General features: G+C 41.5%; 1 protein-coding gene across 2 annotated transcripts in view; it reads right to left on the reverse strand.

Annotated features, from left to right (window-relative positions):
• Positions 1-15,353, reverse strand: part of Arid5b (AT-rich interaction domain 5B) — a 176,225-nt gene that overhangs the window by 128,156 nt on the left and 32,716 nt on the right. For both annotated transcript variants that reach the window (XM_036167714.1, XM_036167713.1), the window contains exon 3: positions 14,623-14,848. In XM_036167714.1, the coding sequence (XP_036023607.1) occupies positions 14,623-14,848 (226 nt within the window). The remainder of the gene's footprint in view (positions 1-14,622; positions 14,849-15,353) is intronic.

Below are 15,353 nucleotides of genomic sequence, written 5' to 3' on the forward strand. Positions count from 1 at the left end.
ATCAAAAGTCCAAAAGGTCAAATTGGCTGGAATAATACATTTATTAAAACCAATTTATAAAACTATTTCAGCATGTGATCTATACAGAATTATTATCGAGATAATTTTTTTTTAGGCTGTGGTTTTGGAATTTGGGGCATGGAAATGGAATATATGAGTTTTTCATTGATGGCATATGCAATCTGTGTGCTAAACTTTCAATAGGTAGAATGATAGGTGGGCTCACTGAAGTATAAAGTTACAAATAACATATAACATATATGTTACATATAGCAACAACAAAAAATAGGCTGCTCCAGCTTCTAAGTTAAAATTAAAAGGAAGTCAGGTACAGCAGCAGCACACACTATCATCCCAGTCCTTGGAGATGGAAGTAGAAGGGTTTCAAGGTCATCTTAGTTACGGGGTGTATTCATGTCTCAAGAAATAAATGCATTTTATATGAATTAAATAAAAATCACTGAGATGCTGTGTTTTCTGTAGCCCCTTTTCATGACCACAGACATAGCGGCTGCATTCCAGGTGCTCTAAAAGTGACTGGGGCTGGTGGGTCCACAGTGGTCACTGGATGTGAGGCTTCTGTTCAACACTCAAAGGGGACGGCAAAATAATGTACAGACGCAAGATTCCTCCTCTAACCAACTCCAAAGCAGTGGCCACCACTCATGATCAGCACGCTGCTTCCGGAAGTAGAAACCAAAACAGAGAGGAGGAAGGTGATGGGGTTTTGTTTTGTTTCGTTTCGTTTTCTTCTACACAGTGCTCATTTTTTTATTTTTTTTTCACACTTGGGGTAAAATGTAAAAGTAAGAGAAAAACAGATTGAAGTTAGTTGTATTTTCTTTCACTTTGCTTGGACCGTTTCACTATGTGGCTCAGGATAGCCCAGACTGGAGATTTTCCTTCTGTCTCAACCTCATTGAGGCAATCTCCTGCCACCACCCCCTCTCTATCTTGTCATTAGAGACTAGAACAGTTGTAGTTTAACAATGACCGGGAACTCCTTAGATAAAGGCCACCAGGAAGTACTGAGGGATGGGGGCTGATATAAGGTAAAAGTGAGGATGCAGAGACCACGCAGTGAAAACGGCTGAAATATTTCCAGACATTTAAAATATTATCAAGAGCACGGGCTATGTGTGATCTGTTCTGTGTGAAATCATTACAATAGCAGCAGGGACAATATTAGCCAGTGAACACCACAGTTTATCCAGGCATTCAAATTTAATTTATGCAAAGTAAGAATTTTTTATATAAAACATTGGATCAAAGATAGAATCAGGTTCTTTTTACAAAGTAATAAACTTCCAGTCATTGAAAATAATAAAACGTCAACTAGTAGGGATTTCTGCGCGGGGACATGTAAGATGTAGTAGGCACTGGAAACAGGTTGTAATTAGAACCGTATAGCTAGGAAAGCTGTGGTTCATTTCAACCCTGAGACTTTAAGGCCCTCTAATAGTCATCATTATCCTAAATGCATGTCTGAGACATTATAAACCTTAACATCTACTTCTACTTCTTCCAAGAATATTGGAGGACCGCCCTACTGCCTTGAAGTAAAACATGAGCACAAACTACATCATGCCATGAGTCAAGTAGGAGTGGGAATGATACCAGTTACTGCACACACTTTGCGAGAGTAAACACTTCATTGGTAGCCCTCAACCCTTCCCTGCCTTTCCCCCATCCTGTGTTGAGCGTGGAATCACATGTTGCCATCATGGCCCCCTACAGAGGCACTGCAGAGAAAGTCTATTCTGGAGAATTCTGAATACAAGGATGAACTAACTGCACCTAAGCAACACAAAGGACTCTATTGTGTGATGCCCTTAAAATGTTGGGGTACTTGACACTAAGGCCCCATATGGGTTATTCTAACACACAAAGAGAATTCTTGCTCATCCCCTCCAGTTTAAACAACACCCCAAACCGTGGCCACGTTGGCATGATTTGCCTTCTTTTGGAGCCATTAAGACACCTCGGGGATGCAAGATTTCCAGCTGGGACTGTCCCTTTCCTCAAAGCCACAAGCTTATTCACACAGTGACCCATACAACGATCCACTAAATGCCAGGAACTGTCTGTTCGCTCTCAGAAAAACACCAGAGGAGGCCAGTGATACACGTGTACTAGCCAGGGTCCTTTTCAAAGTACGCTCGGAGTTCCCAGCGGCTAAAGATCTGACCAAGGGGGATCCACTTATGATCAAAGAGAGGTCAGGGAAAGGGCAGGGCAGGTGGCTTGCAGGACAACACCTACTTAGGTGAATTTTAGAATCAGAAGATTAAAATCATATTCAACAGCACTTCAAAAGAACTCTCAAGGTTTGCTCTAGCCCTTAGAGAATGGAGGAGGGGTGGGGTGGCTTACACAGTCCTGAGTCCATCTCAATGCCTTGTAATAGATAACTTGGTGTCTGTGAGTTAAGAATTAAACCACTCGCTGCTGTTACCTATTAATACATCTTCACATTCTTTTTACTCACAACTTTCTTCTGGGCTTGGGGAGAGAGGAGGAGTTTAGAAGGGTTTTTGTTTGTTTGTTTTGGTTTTTTTTTCTGAAGGAAATACAAAAAGAAACTGCTGTTGTTAGCTAAGTGCACCCACTGTGTGCTGGTGCCCGCGACATGTGGTCTGATTGGCTCCGCCCCAGTCCTGTGACCCAAGTATTGTCCTTGCTTTACAGATAAGCAATCAAGGCGCACTTAAAATGTAGGCACCATATATTCTATGGAACAATGGAAGCAGTACAAGTCTGTCTTTTAAGTCTACTCCAGGGAGGGGCCAGGCAGGAAGCGGGAGAGGGCTCACACAGTTCTTTCTCGGAAAGAAGCTACTTTGTGTCTACCCATTCTTCCAAATCTTTGATTGAAAACACTGATATACAACAATGGGAACTAAGTGAACATTATCAATTTTAAAAATAACAGAAGGAGAAAGGATGAAAAGAAAGCCACACAGAGGCTTGCACATGTGAAAACCCTGTATTTATACACACAGCCATCACGTGATGGGTAATTAACCAGGTAACCATAGGTTGTTGTTTTTTTTTCCACTAGAAAAGTATATGTTTCGTCATGCTTTGAACTCTCCCTTATTATCAGCATGACTATGAAAACAATGTTTTATTTCTTATGGAGAGAATGGACCAGGCCCAGAGCTTTGTTTCTACAAGGCCTAATAGAATGCAGTCTTTGTGAGCCAAAGGAGTAGACTGGGTTGGTGGAAGGTGGGGCCTGTGTTCCTCAACGATTCGCAAGTAACCATTTTAAAGGAGCTGAGAATTACAACGGGGCAGTTGCCTAGAAAAAGAAGCCTTAGGTGTGGCGCTAAAGCCATCTCCTGAATAACCTGTCACCTAAAGAGAAAATAAATATATAAAAAGGCAGATTACAAACTAGCTGATAATAAAAAAAGATAAGGGAGAGCAAGTCCAGTCTGGACTTGTTTACTTCCCTAAACGTTTTTTTGTCTCTGCTGTAAATCTGTAGCAGGATAAATATTTCCTTGAGGAAGAGAAACATTAACAAGTGCCAGTATTAATATGGAATGTTTGTGGCATACTCACACATTCACACATACATACACACACTCACACGCACAAACACAGTCATGTACTCACATACACATTTATACACTCACACACACATACAAACACATTCACACATTCACATATACACACACACTCATACATACACACATACAAGCACATTCACACACACTCACACTCCCTTTAATGCATGCCTCTACCCATCTTCAAGTAGCTTTAGTCCTGTTTAAAAACCTCACTCAAAAAGTCTTTCCAGAATGAGTGGCAGGTCCATGATTACTAACTAGCCTCCCTTCCCCAAAAGTTCACAGCTAATGACCCCATGAGACAAGCCCTCTGCTACAAGGTGTGTTGGGAAGCGCCATAACCAAATCAACCTTTGAATGGACAGCAAAGGCTCAGGTGGACTGAAAGGAGACTTCAGGAGGCTGATTATAAAAGCCAAATGTTTGCTCAGCCTGTTAGATAGAGCTTTGAAGTCAGAGTTCAACATTGGGGAGCTCAGATTGTTCCTGGAAGATAAAACAGAAGGACCCGCATACACTCAGGTGCTCAGCAAGGTGGTAGAGACACTCCATGTGATAAGAACTCAACCAGGTGAGGCAAAACCCATGGGCTTCAGGAGCTAGGAGAAGTCTCCCACGTACAGCTCTTGAAAGGGGAATTCCTACAGCAGGAAGGCAGAAGAGAGTCCAAAGCACACCGGAGAATTTGGGAGGCTGGGGAGTTGTCAGGTCCATGCAGAAGAAGTTTACACAGGCAGGGACAGGGTTAGATAAGGGGCCAAAATAAAGAACAGGCTGGCTTAACAACAGCCTGGGTGCACTCTGGAGACAGTGATCCTTCCCCTCTGCAAATGAATAAACAGCCAGGGATGGGCAAAGCTCTGATAATTTGACAGAGCCGGCTAGAACCAGAATCCATTGAAAAGTCCAACAATAATTAGTCAAACTATGAAACACCTCAACAGAGAAACATTCCCCGGCCAGGTAAAAATGGATTACAACACAGAGACATAGTCACATGATTTTCTACAAAATTGGTTATGGGGCCAGGCTCCCAAACCATACATTTTATTTTGATTGGAGGTGGGGGGCAGTGGTAGTGGTTCCCTAAGTACAAACCCTTGCCTATCCATACAGAAGCACACGTGTAAAGGCCAGCGGGGTTACCTCGATGGGGGAAGAAAATCAGCAATCACATTTCTGCTTCATTGTTTCCCTATTTAACTTACATCTTCCCAAAATGAACACAGAACAGAAACAACAAATTCAAATTATTATTGTTATTTTTTAAAGAAAAGACATAAAGACTTGAATTCGACAATTCACTGGAGGTTTGCCTGTAACATCTGCATCTTATGCAGTAGGCATAGAGTCATCAAGGAAAGAGGGTAGCTACAAATGGTACTGAGAGTGGTCCAGAAGTATTTAAAAAAAAAGTACGGTATAAATTATTAAAGATCTAAGCAAAGGAGGAGACCCAAAGGAAGAACATTTACGATAAGGCACAGCCCAGGAGTTCTGAGGAATGAAAGAACTTAGTACTCCACAGAAACACAGTATAAATGGAAGCATCCAGAGCAAGGTACTGGGGAGAGCTCATACACACAGTCCTGTTTGCTCAGTCCCACTGTGCACGGAGCAGTTTGCAAAGCCTTTGAAAGTCCACTTCTGCTCCAACCTGCCCTAAATAAATATATTTATTAAAAATGGGCTAAGAGCCCAAATTTCAGCTTTCCATTGCAGTGACCTGCGTGAACCAGAGCCTTAAACACTCAATGTCAGAGGAGGGAAGGGAAGTGAATCTTTGACATTTAGAGAAACTAATGTTTTGCAATAAAACCTCCCATTTAAGGCACTCTGGAAGATAAATGAGCTGTTTTGAAGAATGAGTGTCAATATTAAGACTAAATGTTGAGATCAAGTATGGGGCTCATGTCAATTCACCTGTAGGACATATATGTTTTGCATTCTAAGGTGTCAAGGGCTGTAATAGCGTCTATTGTGGGTAATCATTCTGTGGCTAGACATGAGAGACTGAAGGCTAACAGACAGAATCATAATGACAGACACATCACAGACTGGAACTAAAGGGGCGACGCTGAGCTAAACCTCTAAAAATGTACCTGAAGAAGGGTCAGGTATGTTTTTTTTTAGAGATGTTTAACAGATTTAGGATGTTTAACAGATTAGATCATGGATTGAATATGAACTGCCTCACAGAGCATCATGTCTTCAATGCTTGGTCCTCAACCACTGGTAATATCTTAGGAGGTTGTGGGCATTTCAAGGGGTACAGCTGAGCTAGAGGAAGCAGATCACTGAGGGGACACATCCTCAGAGTTTACTGTCTTTGGGCACTTCTTGACTGACTTTCTGTTTCCTAGTTGGCTGTGATGTCTTTGCCAAAGGGGTGGACTGAGGATGGACCTGACCCCTGAAGCTATGGATCAGATCCACCTTTCTTCCCTTACATTTTGTCCTAGAGACAAGAAAGTCACTAACATGCTGTCACCAAAGGCATCTTGGAGTCCCTGCTCCTGGTTTAGAGGTTTGCCCATGACTCTGGAAGTGCATGAGCTTCTGTGAAGCCAAGAGATTTCCCTACCAGACTCAAAGTATGTAGAAGAGACAAAAGGAATCCATGAGATGGGACTTGGATGACAAGGGAATCATTCTTCATCTTCCATTACCTTCCCATCAGATGGCAATCCCACAGACCGTCATTGTGAAATGAACATGTCTCACTAAGGAAGCCAAAGCCAAAGCAGGAGTTGGTATCCTCCCCAATCCTGGACGTATGGTAGAAAGAGCCATAAAGCATGTGATCCATGAAAGGGTGCCCGTGAAAATGAAAACCCTGAAACACCAACAAGATGGAGGGACAAAGGGCAAAGATGAGGACACCGGAAGCCCAGGAGGATGGTGTGAGCTTAACCGCCATAGTTGATAGGATGGAGAAGGTGCACCAGATGCCACTGGCTTTGCTGGAGTATGTGAATCAAGATGGTCATCAGGCTGGCCTTCACGCATGGATCCTTACTGAGGCTAAACCCAGTCTGTACAGGTCACACCTCACATGGTTTTTTTTGGTGTGCCATCACTGGGACTCCAGCCATTGAAAGGCCCGGCCTCACTGGCAGCGTTTCTCAAAAGGCATATTCACGATTCATAAATAATGATGTTCATTAAGTAATAGCCTGCACTTGGTATTACATAGTCAGGACTCAAATCAAAAACAGAAAAGTAAACCTGAGGAGGAGGTGGTGGAGAAATAACATTCCTCCTTTTCCCAGAGGTCTAGAAAAGCCAAGACTGCAAAGAGTCATGGGAGAGTCTAAGCTTCACTGGGGTTACGTCACATCTGGAGGCACCGGGGCATAGGCAGCTGTTGGAAATCTGGCTGTATGCGATGACTGTACGGTGGTCTCTCTGTCCCTGAAAGCCACATTGACTCTGGGCTGTAGGATTCTTAGCAAAACAGTACCTTACAATATAAATGAATCAACCACTGTAATACAAACACTCAAGATGCATCCTAAGAGGAATAACCAGGATGGTGAGGGAGCTTGAAAACCACATCTGGGGGAAAGAGTTGAAAACATTGAGGTTGTTTAGCTAAATAAAGACAGAACATAAGACAGTCACAAGGGAAGTAGGGAATCAATTTTAACTGGACTTGATATCCACCAAGGTCCCTGCTGTCCTAACAATCTTACAAAGAACTCAAAAACAAACAAACAAACAAAACCAAAAAACCAAATAAGCAAGCAAACAAACAAACAAAAACAAAAACAAAAGCCAAAACCAAACAAACAACAGGAAAAATACTAAGCTAAACACATTCTTTGAAGTTCTGATGCCACTCTTCACTGCTTCTCAAACTATGAAATTCCTAGGTTCTATGAATTTCTCTCTGGTCAACTAACTGTACATATTCAAAGGATGTATCAATGCAGAACATTGTGGGCACTTTTTAGGCCTATGGGAATTCCAAATGAAAGGGTCTTGGATAGGAATATGCTGTATGTGGGACGGCAGTGTGTGGAAAGCAGTGTCAACCAATCAATCATCCTGTCAATCAACTAAGACACTATGGGGCTCAGCAAAGACTTCCTTCTCACTAGTAATAGCTGGGCTCAGGAAACAAAGAAGCATATTTCTTGTTGGACAACTTTTTACTGGTCCTTTCCATTATGATTTCAGGACAATTTCAACTATTTAATGAGATAGTCACTTCAAATTTTCACTTCAAAATAACCTAGCTGGTAGGTTCTGATTCCTAGATAATATTCTGACACTCTGGGTGCCTCAGTTATAGACTTATGGATGCTTGAATACACTCATTAAAAAAACCATTTATTGTAAGTGTGAACAGAAGACAATTTGTGTTCCAGGGATTGAACTCAGTTTATCAAGCTTGGCAGCAATCCCCCCTTACCTGCTGGGCCATCTTACCAGTCCTTTCTTTTTCTTTCTTGAGACAGAACCTTCCTATAGAGCATGCAGCTCAGCCTGCTTTTGAGTTGACTCTAAGTCCAGGCTGGGCTTGAACTCATGACCTTCCTGCCTTAACCTAAAGGGTTTCTGGGTTACCACTTTTTTGAAGCAACTCCTGGAGGAGCCATGTGGATACTGGAGCAGTATGCTTCTCTGGGACTAAATGTGCTGTGATCAGATTCTGCAGAGACTCACACTGAACACAGAATGCTGTCAGAGGACCTCATAAGAGAATCCCTCAAAAGGATCTTTCTAGTTTGAAAGTAAGGACATTATAAAGGCCAAAGTCTTTTGAGTGGTTCATTCTCTCTCTCTCTCTCTCTCTCTCTCTCTCTCTCTCTCTCTCTCTCTGGGGGGGTGCGGATGGGCTTCTCAAATTATTCACAAATAGAATATTGCAAACATACATCATCTAAGAAAATTCTCAAGTTTCAGTTGGAAACAGTTCAAGCCAAGCAACTGAGAATACAGCACATTCAGCAAGCATTTTCAGAAGAGCCCTCACTATGTCAAAAGGGAGGGAAGGTGGGAAGAGGGGGAGGGAGGGAGGGAGGGAGGGAGGGAGGGAGGGCGTTCTTAATGAGAAGCCTCCAATCCTAGTGAGCTGATGAGCTCACAGATGTAATGTGTTTCTAATGAGAAACTTCCATGCTCTTTCTTTATAGCAGAGAGTAACACGTCTTTGCCTTGGCTACTCCAGGAAGCCACATGACACTCACTCCACACTCAGAGGCAATTACAAACAACGGTCTGTAATATCAGGCCTTAAGAATTTCTGAGCAACAACTCTAGTCAGGTTTTTAACGAAGAACTTGAGAGGTTCTATATACATGCATGGCTCAGCTTGTTTTCATAGAATTTTCAGGAGAAAAAAAGTTGTGTAATTTACAATATGAAAGATGGCATACATGTGTAGCATATCTCCATTATGCATTATATAGTACTCTGTGTAATATTATCAGCTTAAACATGTAAATAACACATTTATTAATCATAGAGTATATTATTTCTATATTTATATATAGAAAGAAAAACTTCAGTGAGTCTTCTATTGGGTGAGGCAGTGTGGAGAGAAACCGTGATCCAAGTCCAGAAAAACATCAGGACCAAACCATGGCACTAACATGGTCCCACACAGCTCCTGACCACACACAACTTTCACCTGATTATGCTAATATAAAAAATTAGATTTCAATGTCACAGATGCTCCTGAGGATCCCAACTAGTCTGTCTTCTGTTGGGGTCCTCAAAATCCAGCATCATAAAGCATGGTATATATTATCATTCCTTTGAAAAACAAAGAACCTAAAGGCATGAGCATGTAGAAGAGATCTAGGGTAGAGGCATCCTCCTCCTCCAAGTCCATCCACTGTGCCATCTACTACCCAAAGTGGAGAGGAAGCTGCTGCTGGGTTAGGGAAAGGGGAGGCCACTCCCTGCTTGATGGGATGTAAAATAAGACAGTTAGCCAACATTAAATTCAGGCAGCGCGCTCTCTCTCTCTCTCTCTCTCTCTCTCTCTCACACACACACACACTATCTATCTATCTATCTATCTATCTATCTATCTATCTATCTATCTCTCTATGTCCTGAATTTGTTCAGCCTCCTCTCTTTTTTAATATTTTTCTTCTAAAGACGTACTTAGATATGAGACCATTCATAACTGCCCATCCGCAGACATTTAGTGGTATGGTAATTGACACTGAGTCTGTTGAAAACAGGGGGTGGGGGGAGTTAAGAAAATGCTGTTTTAATAACCTTGGCCTAAAACACGTTTTGCTGTATGCCTCAAAGGATTTCAATAAAAAATCAACCTGTAGAGACATATTTTCTTGGCTTAAACAACAATCCAAAGCATATAAATGTAGTCCAACTATAATGACATATTTATAGGCCAATAAAGCTTACACTGCGGCTTTCATACCTCACTTAAAGGAACTCTGTGAGAAACAGTGTTATATAAAATAATTTGATTTTTTTTTTCGAACTATAGCCCAAGGAATAAAAAATGCAAGTTTGCTATGTTTAACTGATAGTATTTATACTCCTAAGTGGCTAAAATTTTTGTAAAATGAAATAATTCTTCATTTGACTACTCCCAACTGCCATACCAAATATGGGTATCAGGTCCACTTTATTACAAAGCTAAGTACTGTAATTCTAAAGACAAAAATAAATAACTAGAGGCTTGTATAGTGAATGATTTAATCAGTCTGATTCTTCTGGAAGAACAGGTTTTTGTGTTTGTTATGCTTATGAATAACACATTCCTTAACCCTTCTGTTTTTACATGGCTATTTTTCTTCACTTAAAAAAAAAAATTCAGTCTGAAATGGGCCGAGAGAGTAACCCCCACTCCAGGAAGGCCCCAGTTGGTGTTGGTTTGATGTGGAACTTTCTTTTCGAGGGACAAACCAGGGGGGAGTGTAGCTCGATAAATGTGCTGCATCACATCTCTGAAGTGTTTATTGTTTTAATGATTAGCTTGTTCACTCTCCACATCTGTGGTTGTTGCCAGCACTCATTTAGAGTCTTCAAGGAAAACTCTTGGAAGGTTTTAAAAAACAAACAGAACACCCTCAAGGGGAGAGGTGATTTAAAGAAAAAAACAAAAAACAAAACAAAACAAAAAACCGACAGGGAGGTGACTGCAGCTGGCGCAGCCATTGGGAGCCAGCACCGGGCAGCGTTTTTTTCTGTGTACAGCATTAATCTGTTGCCAGACACACATTTGTGTTGTTTTATTTTGTTCCTTGACTAGTCACAGGGAGACAGGAAATGACACAAACCGGGATGGGCGGGAACTAACTAACACTCAGCAAGAGGAGTTCATTTCATTGGCTTTTCTTTTCTTTCTTTTTTTTTTTTTAATTGTAAAATCTGTCTTTAAGAGTCAACCTATTTCTTTCGTTATTATTGGTGTTTTTACCAGGCGAGGGGAACTGGGCTTTTAAAATCTAGGACACTGAAAGTTTGTCTTTATCCACAAAAAGGTGAGTTTTCCATTCTTTGCTCACTTCCGGGCTAGGAAGGGGGAAGAGTCCTTAAGCAATCTCAAAGTTCATCTTTCTTTGATGAGGACAAGGAGGAAGGCTCTACAGAAGGAAGGGCCTATGGAGCTGAGAGCTACCACTAACAATGTGGTATTGGAGGTGGTTTTGGTGTGGCACACAGACAGAGACAGAGAAAGATAGACAGAGAGAAAGACAGAGAAACAGACACAGGGAGAGACAGAGACAGACAGAGAGCACTGAGGTAGAAAGAAAGGCCAGCAAATTTTTTGATGTGACATCCAGAGAAAGGAAGAGGCTGAGGAGAAAGTCACCAGGACTGTGCCTGGCCAAGGACATCCGCTGCATTCCTGGTCTAAAAGTCCCCGGTCGAAATCCCAACAATGTGGACTCACAGGCTTCAGATCAGAGAGATAATGGAAACTCGTTACATTAAGGAAAGTTTGTGTTTCTCTTTGCACATTATTACAACACAGCGTGCATTCCAATTACGAAAGCTATTTGTCTTGAATTCCCCACAGTTCATACCAGCCCAGCAGAATTTCAAGGCCCGAAATTCTATCCTTAAAGGGGTACTTTATAGTTACAAAAATAAAAGGTATGTAGTCTTTCTTGTCTCCCAGAGGGTCTGTCAACCAAGCTTCCTATTGTGTATCTCCCTTCCCAAGTAATAATCTCAGAAATGGGTCCCAAATCTCTCTGTCAGTCTCTCTGTCTCTTTGTCTCTCTGTCTCTGTCTCTCTGTCTCTGTCTCTCTCTGTCTCTGTCTCTCTCTCTTTCTCTCTCTCTCTCTCTCTCTCTCTCTCTCTCTCTCTCACACACACACACACACACACACACACACACACACACAGAGCCCAAATCATCTGGGAAGTCCTTTATCAGTCCACATGTTTTGGCTTCACCTCAGTCTGACCGAGACAACTCTAGGACAGCTAGACAGCCATTAACTGGGTTCTCCTTAGTACATCTAAAATGCAGTTCCATTCCAAAGCCACTAGTCTGTATTTTCAAGACCAAATCACCAGCAAGTGCTTTGAATAGTTACAAAAACTCCCTTCTTCTGGAACCCACTAGGGGGAGGGAGGGAAGGGACATAGACTATAGACATTTTTCTTGTTTTTAGAATCCAAGATTCTCAAACTGTCTTAAGATGGGGCTAAGAAATTGGGTTTCTTTTTGTGCTCATTAATAAACTATCCCTTCAAAAACCACAACAACTCTGCTATAAATAGTCTTGTTTACATGTGTGACTTCAAGCTTAACCATCTACATAGCCCGTTGTCCCCCATGGGTTTCCTGTTTAGCGTTTTATTTATCTATAACTCAAAGAAAAATAAAGGTTCAAACAAAGAAAGGGTTTAATGTTAAGGTAAAAACAAGACAGTGGAGATACAATGGTGATCACACATTTAGTCGTCAACTCAGCAGATTCATTATAATTCAGCATTCTCATACGTCTTGAAAGTAGTCAGGCTGTGTTGATAAAACTGAGGGTGTTAGCTGTAAATATGTAAAGATGATTTTAAAAATTCTTTGGCTTAGAGGAAAGAACGCTACCTTAATAATTTTTCTCTAATTGTGCACATGACAACTTGGCTGCGTGTCTGAAATGTTACCATCCGACGTCTATCAAAAAGCTGCCAGGGACCAGTTGATACTGAACTGCAGGATGGTCTTCCTGATATTGCTCAAACAGCCCAGCTTACCACAAACCAGAGTCACATGAAAGAGAGTCAGTTCCCTGGTGCTATCCAGCCTCTCTGTGTCAGTTAAAAGAAATCATCAAGGTTTCTTGTAAAAGCTAAGTTCTAAGTTAAAAAAAAAAAACAAAACCAGGAAGTTGTCACATTAAAGGCATAAACTAAAGCCCTGAAAATCAGCATTGTGCTAGAATGAAAGAAAAAGAAGCCTCAATATGTTAAAAGTGAAGTTCCTCTTTGGGTAAAGAGGAAATAACTAGTCTAAAACAGAGGTCAGTCACTTTGGTCTTGAGTAACAGTAGAGGAGTAGAGCAGTGAAGGCCACTGAGGCTACAAGTAAGTCAAAACAAAGAGTGGACATAGTGTCCCAGTCACGAGAGGCGCGCTCGCTGAGGCAGGAGAATTCCTTCACCATGTGAGACCTTTCCTGTCCCTATTTTCCACATGGGAGGACAGACGGTTACACCTTAACATATTTACCTAAGGCCACACAGCCGAGGGGCAGAGCTGAGAGTCAGATATGGCCAGGACACTCCAAAGCTGGAGAAAGAATCTTTCTAGAGTCCAAACTCTCCTTTGTGGGCGATGAGGAAGAGGGATTAGGCACACAGCTGATGGAAGGAAGCTCAAGAATGTCTGTCTACCCCAGCAGTTTCTAGCTTGTTCTATTGCCCCACAGGGAGTGAATCACCATTTTGCCTCATATTGCTTCATACCCGAAATTCTGACTTGGTATTCCTAGACGCCGTACTATCAACCTACAGCAAATATTTAAAGTCTCCATTAATTCAATGTTAGCTCTAATTAAGTCTTAGATAAAACTTTATTTGAGGCCATGTGCTATGTCACCCAAAAAAGGGGTTCACATGAAGGAGGCCCTATGATAGAACAGGCCTTACACAGCCCTTCCCACCCAGGTATTTCCAAATTCATAGTCTTGGACTCCATTAGATAAAACAAATTATATAAACATATGTAATACAACTACATATAACTTCTAATAAAAATTATATAGCATAATGTTGTGTGATATATAATTTTATAAGATATAATTCTTTGTGTGTATATTTATAGGTACACATTGTGTTTCACTGTGTTTGTGTGTACATATGTCTTCCTGTGCAGGATAAAAGACAATATCCTGTATTGTATACCTCAGAAGCCATCCATCTTGGCATATTTTTTTTTTTGAGACAGAGTCATTCCTTGGCTTGGAACTCATTTATGTGGTTAGACAGGGTAGTCCCAGGGGTCCTCTGGTCTCTGGACTCCCCAATGCTGGGACTACACACATGTACCATTGTGCCTGGCTTTGTAACAGGGATCCTGGAGATCAAACTCAGGTCCTCATGTTTATAAGGCTAGCATTTTCCTATCTGATCCATATCTCTAGGCCCTAATATTTAATTTATACATAAGCCATAATATTTTAAAAGATGAACTTTTATTATTTCTCTAAGTGTGTGTATGTGTGTATGTATGTGTGTGTGTGTGTGTATGCTAGTGTACATGTGTGTGTCATGTGAACATGAGTACAGTTACCCTCAGATACTGAGTACTGATCCCCTCAAGCTGAGGTTTCAGAGGGGTGTGAGCTGCCCAGTATAGGTATAGTCTGATATAGTCTGAAAGATCAGTATGGTTCTTACCCAACACTGGGCCAGCTCTCCAGCCCCATAGTGTAAATTTATGTTACATAATTCTTACATATTACATAGTTCTTACATATATAGTTCTTAAGTCATTTCATGTAACTAAACAGATAATAAGGTTTCGAGAATAATCTACAGCATGAAGGTAGCTCATTGCACGTTCCCACACATTGGATTTAGAAGCAGACGCCATACTTACCAAGATCGGCCTTCTCCTTGAGAACGTCCTTGAAGTTGAGCCCACTGTTGAGGGTTGACTGTCTGTACCTGAGCAGAGCCTCCTTCTGTCCATTTCTCCCACAACCCTCCGTTTTCACTGGGGTGGCTCGGAGCCCACATCTCCATTTGGAGAAATCAGAATGCGCCCATTTGACCAAATCTTCTAATTTTACGATCACCTTTTCGGAGACGGCGATGACCTCATCCTACAAGAGGTGGTATAAACAGAAAGTGTTATTCTGCGTTTGAGGAATATGATCTGTTCTAAGCAAAGCCCACCTGGATGCCACAGAGACGGTCCAACCTTCAGCCAGTGGTCTAACCTTGGACAAGCAGACAATGTGTGGCTTTTAGGATGAGAAGAGTCCCAGGAATTCATTCTAGCTCACTGGCTTTCCAGGCCTCTTTATTTAAAGAATAATTTATATGACATGTTTGATATGAGTTAGGAGGTCCCCCAAAATAGGGCAGTAATTCTAACAGGCATTTTAAATGCCAGTCACAGAACCCATCTACCTATCTAGTTCCGTGAGTGAAAGCTAATTTTTAGGTGCAATTAATTGCAAATGTAAAAAGCGAGGCTGGATGACTAATGGTTTGTCTTCATATAAATGGCCTAAGTAAATCTAGAATTCTTGGAACTCTGACTCACCCCCAAATTCCTATGTTTATGGTACATTTTCCCTTGGCTTATACACAAATATTGAATTT

This window comes from Onychomys torridus, chromosome 18 (assembly GCF_903995425.1).
Source record: "Onychomys torridus chromosome 18, mOncTor1.1, whole genome shotgun sequence".
Lineage (NCBI taxonomy): Eukaryota > Metazoa > Chordata > Mammalia > Rodentia > Cricetidae > Onychomys > Onychomys torridus.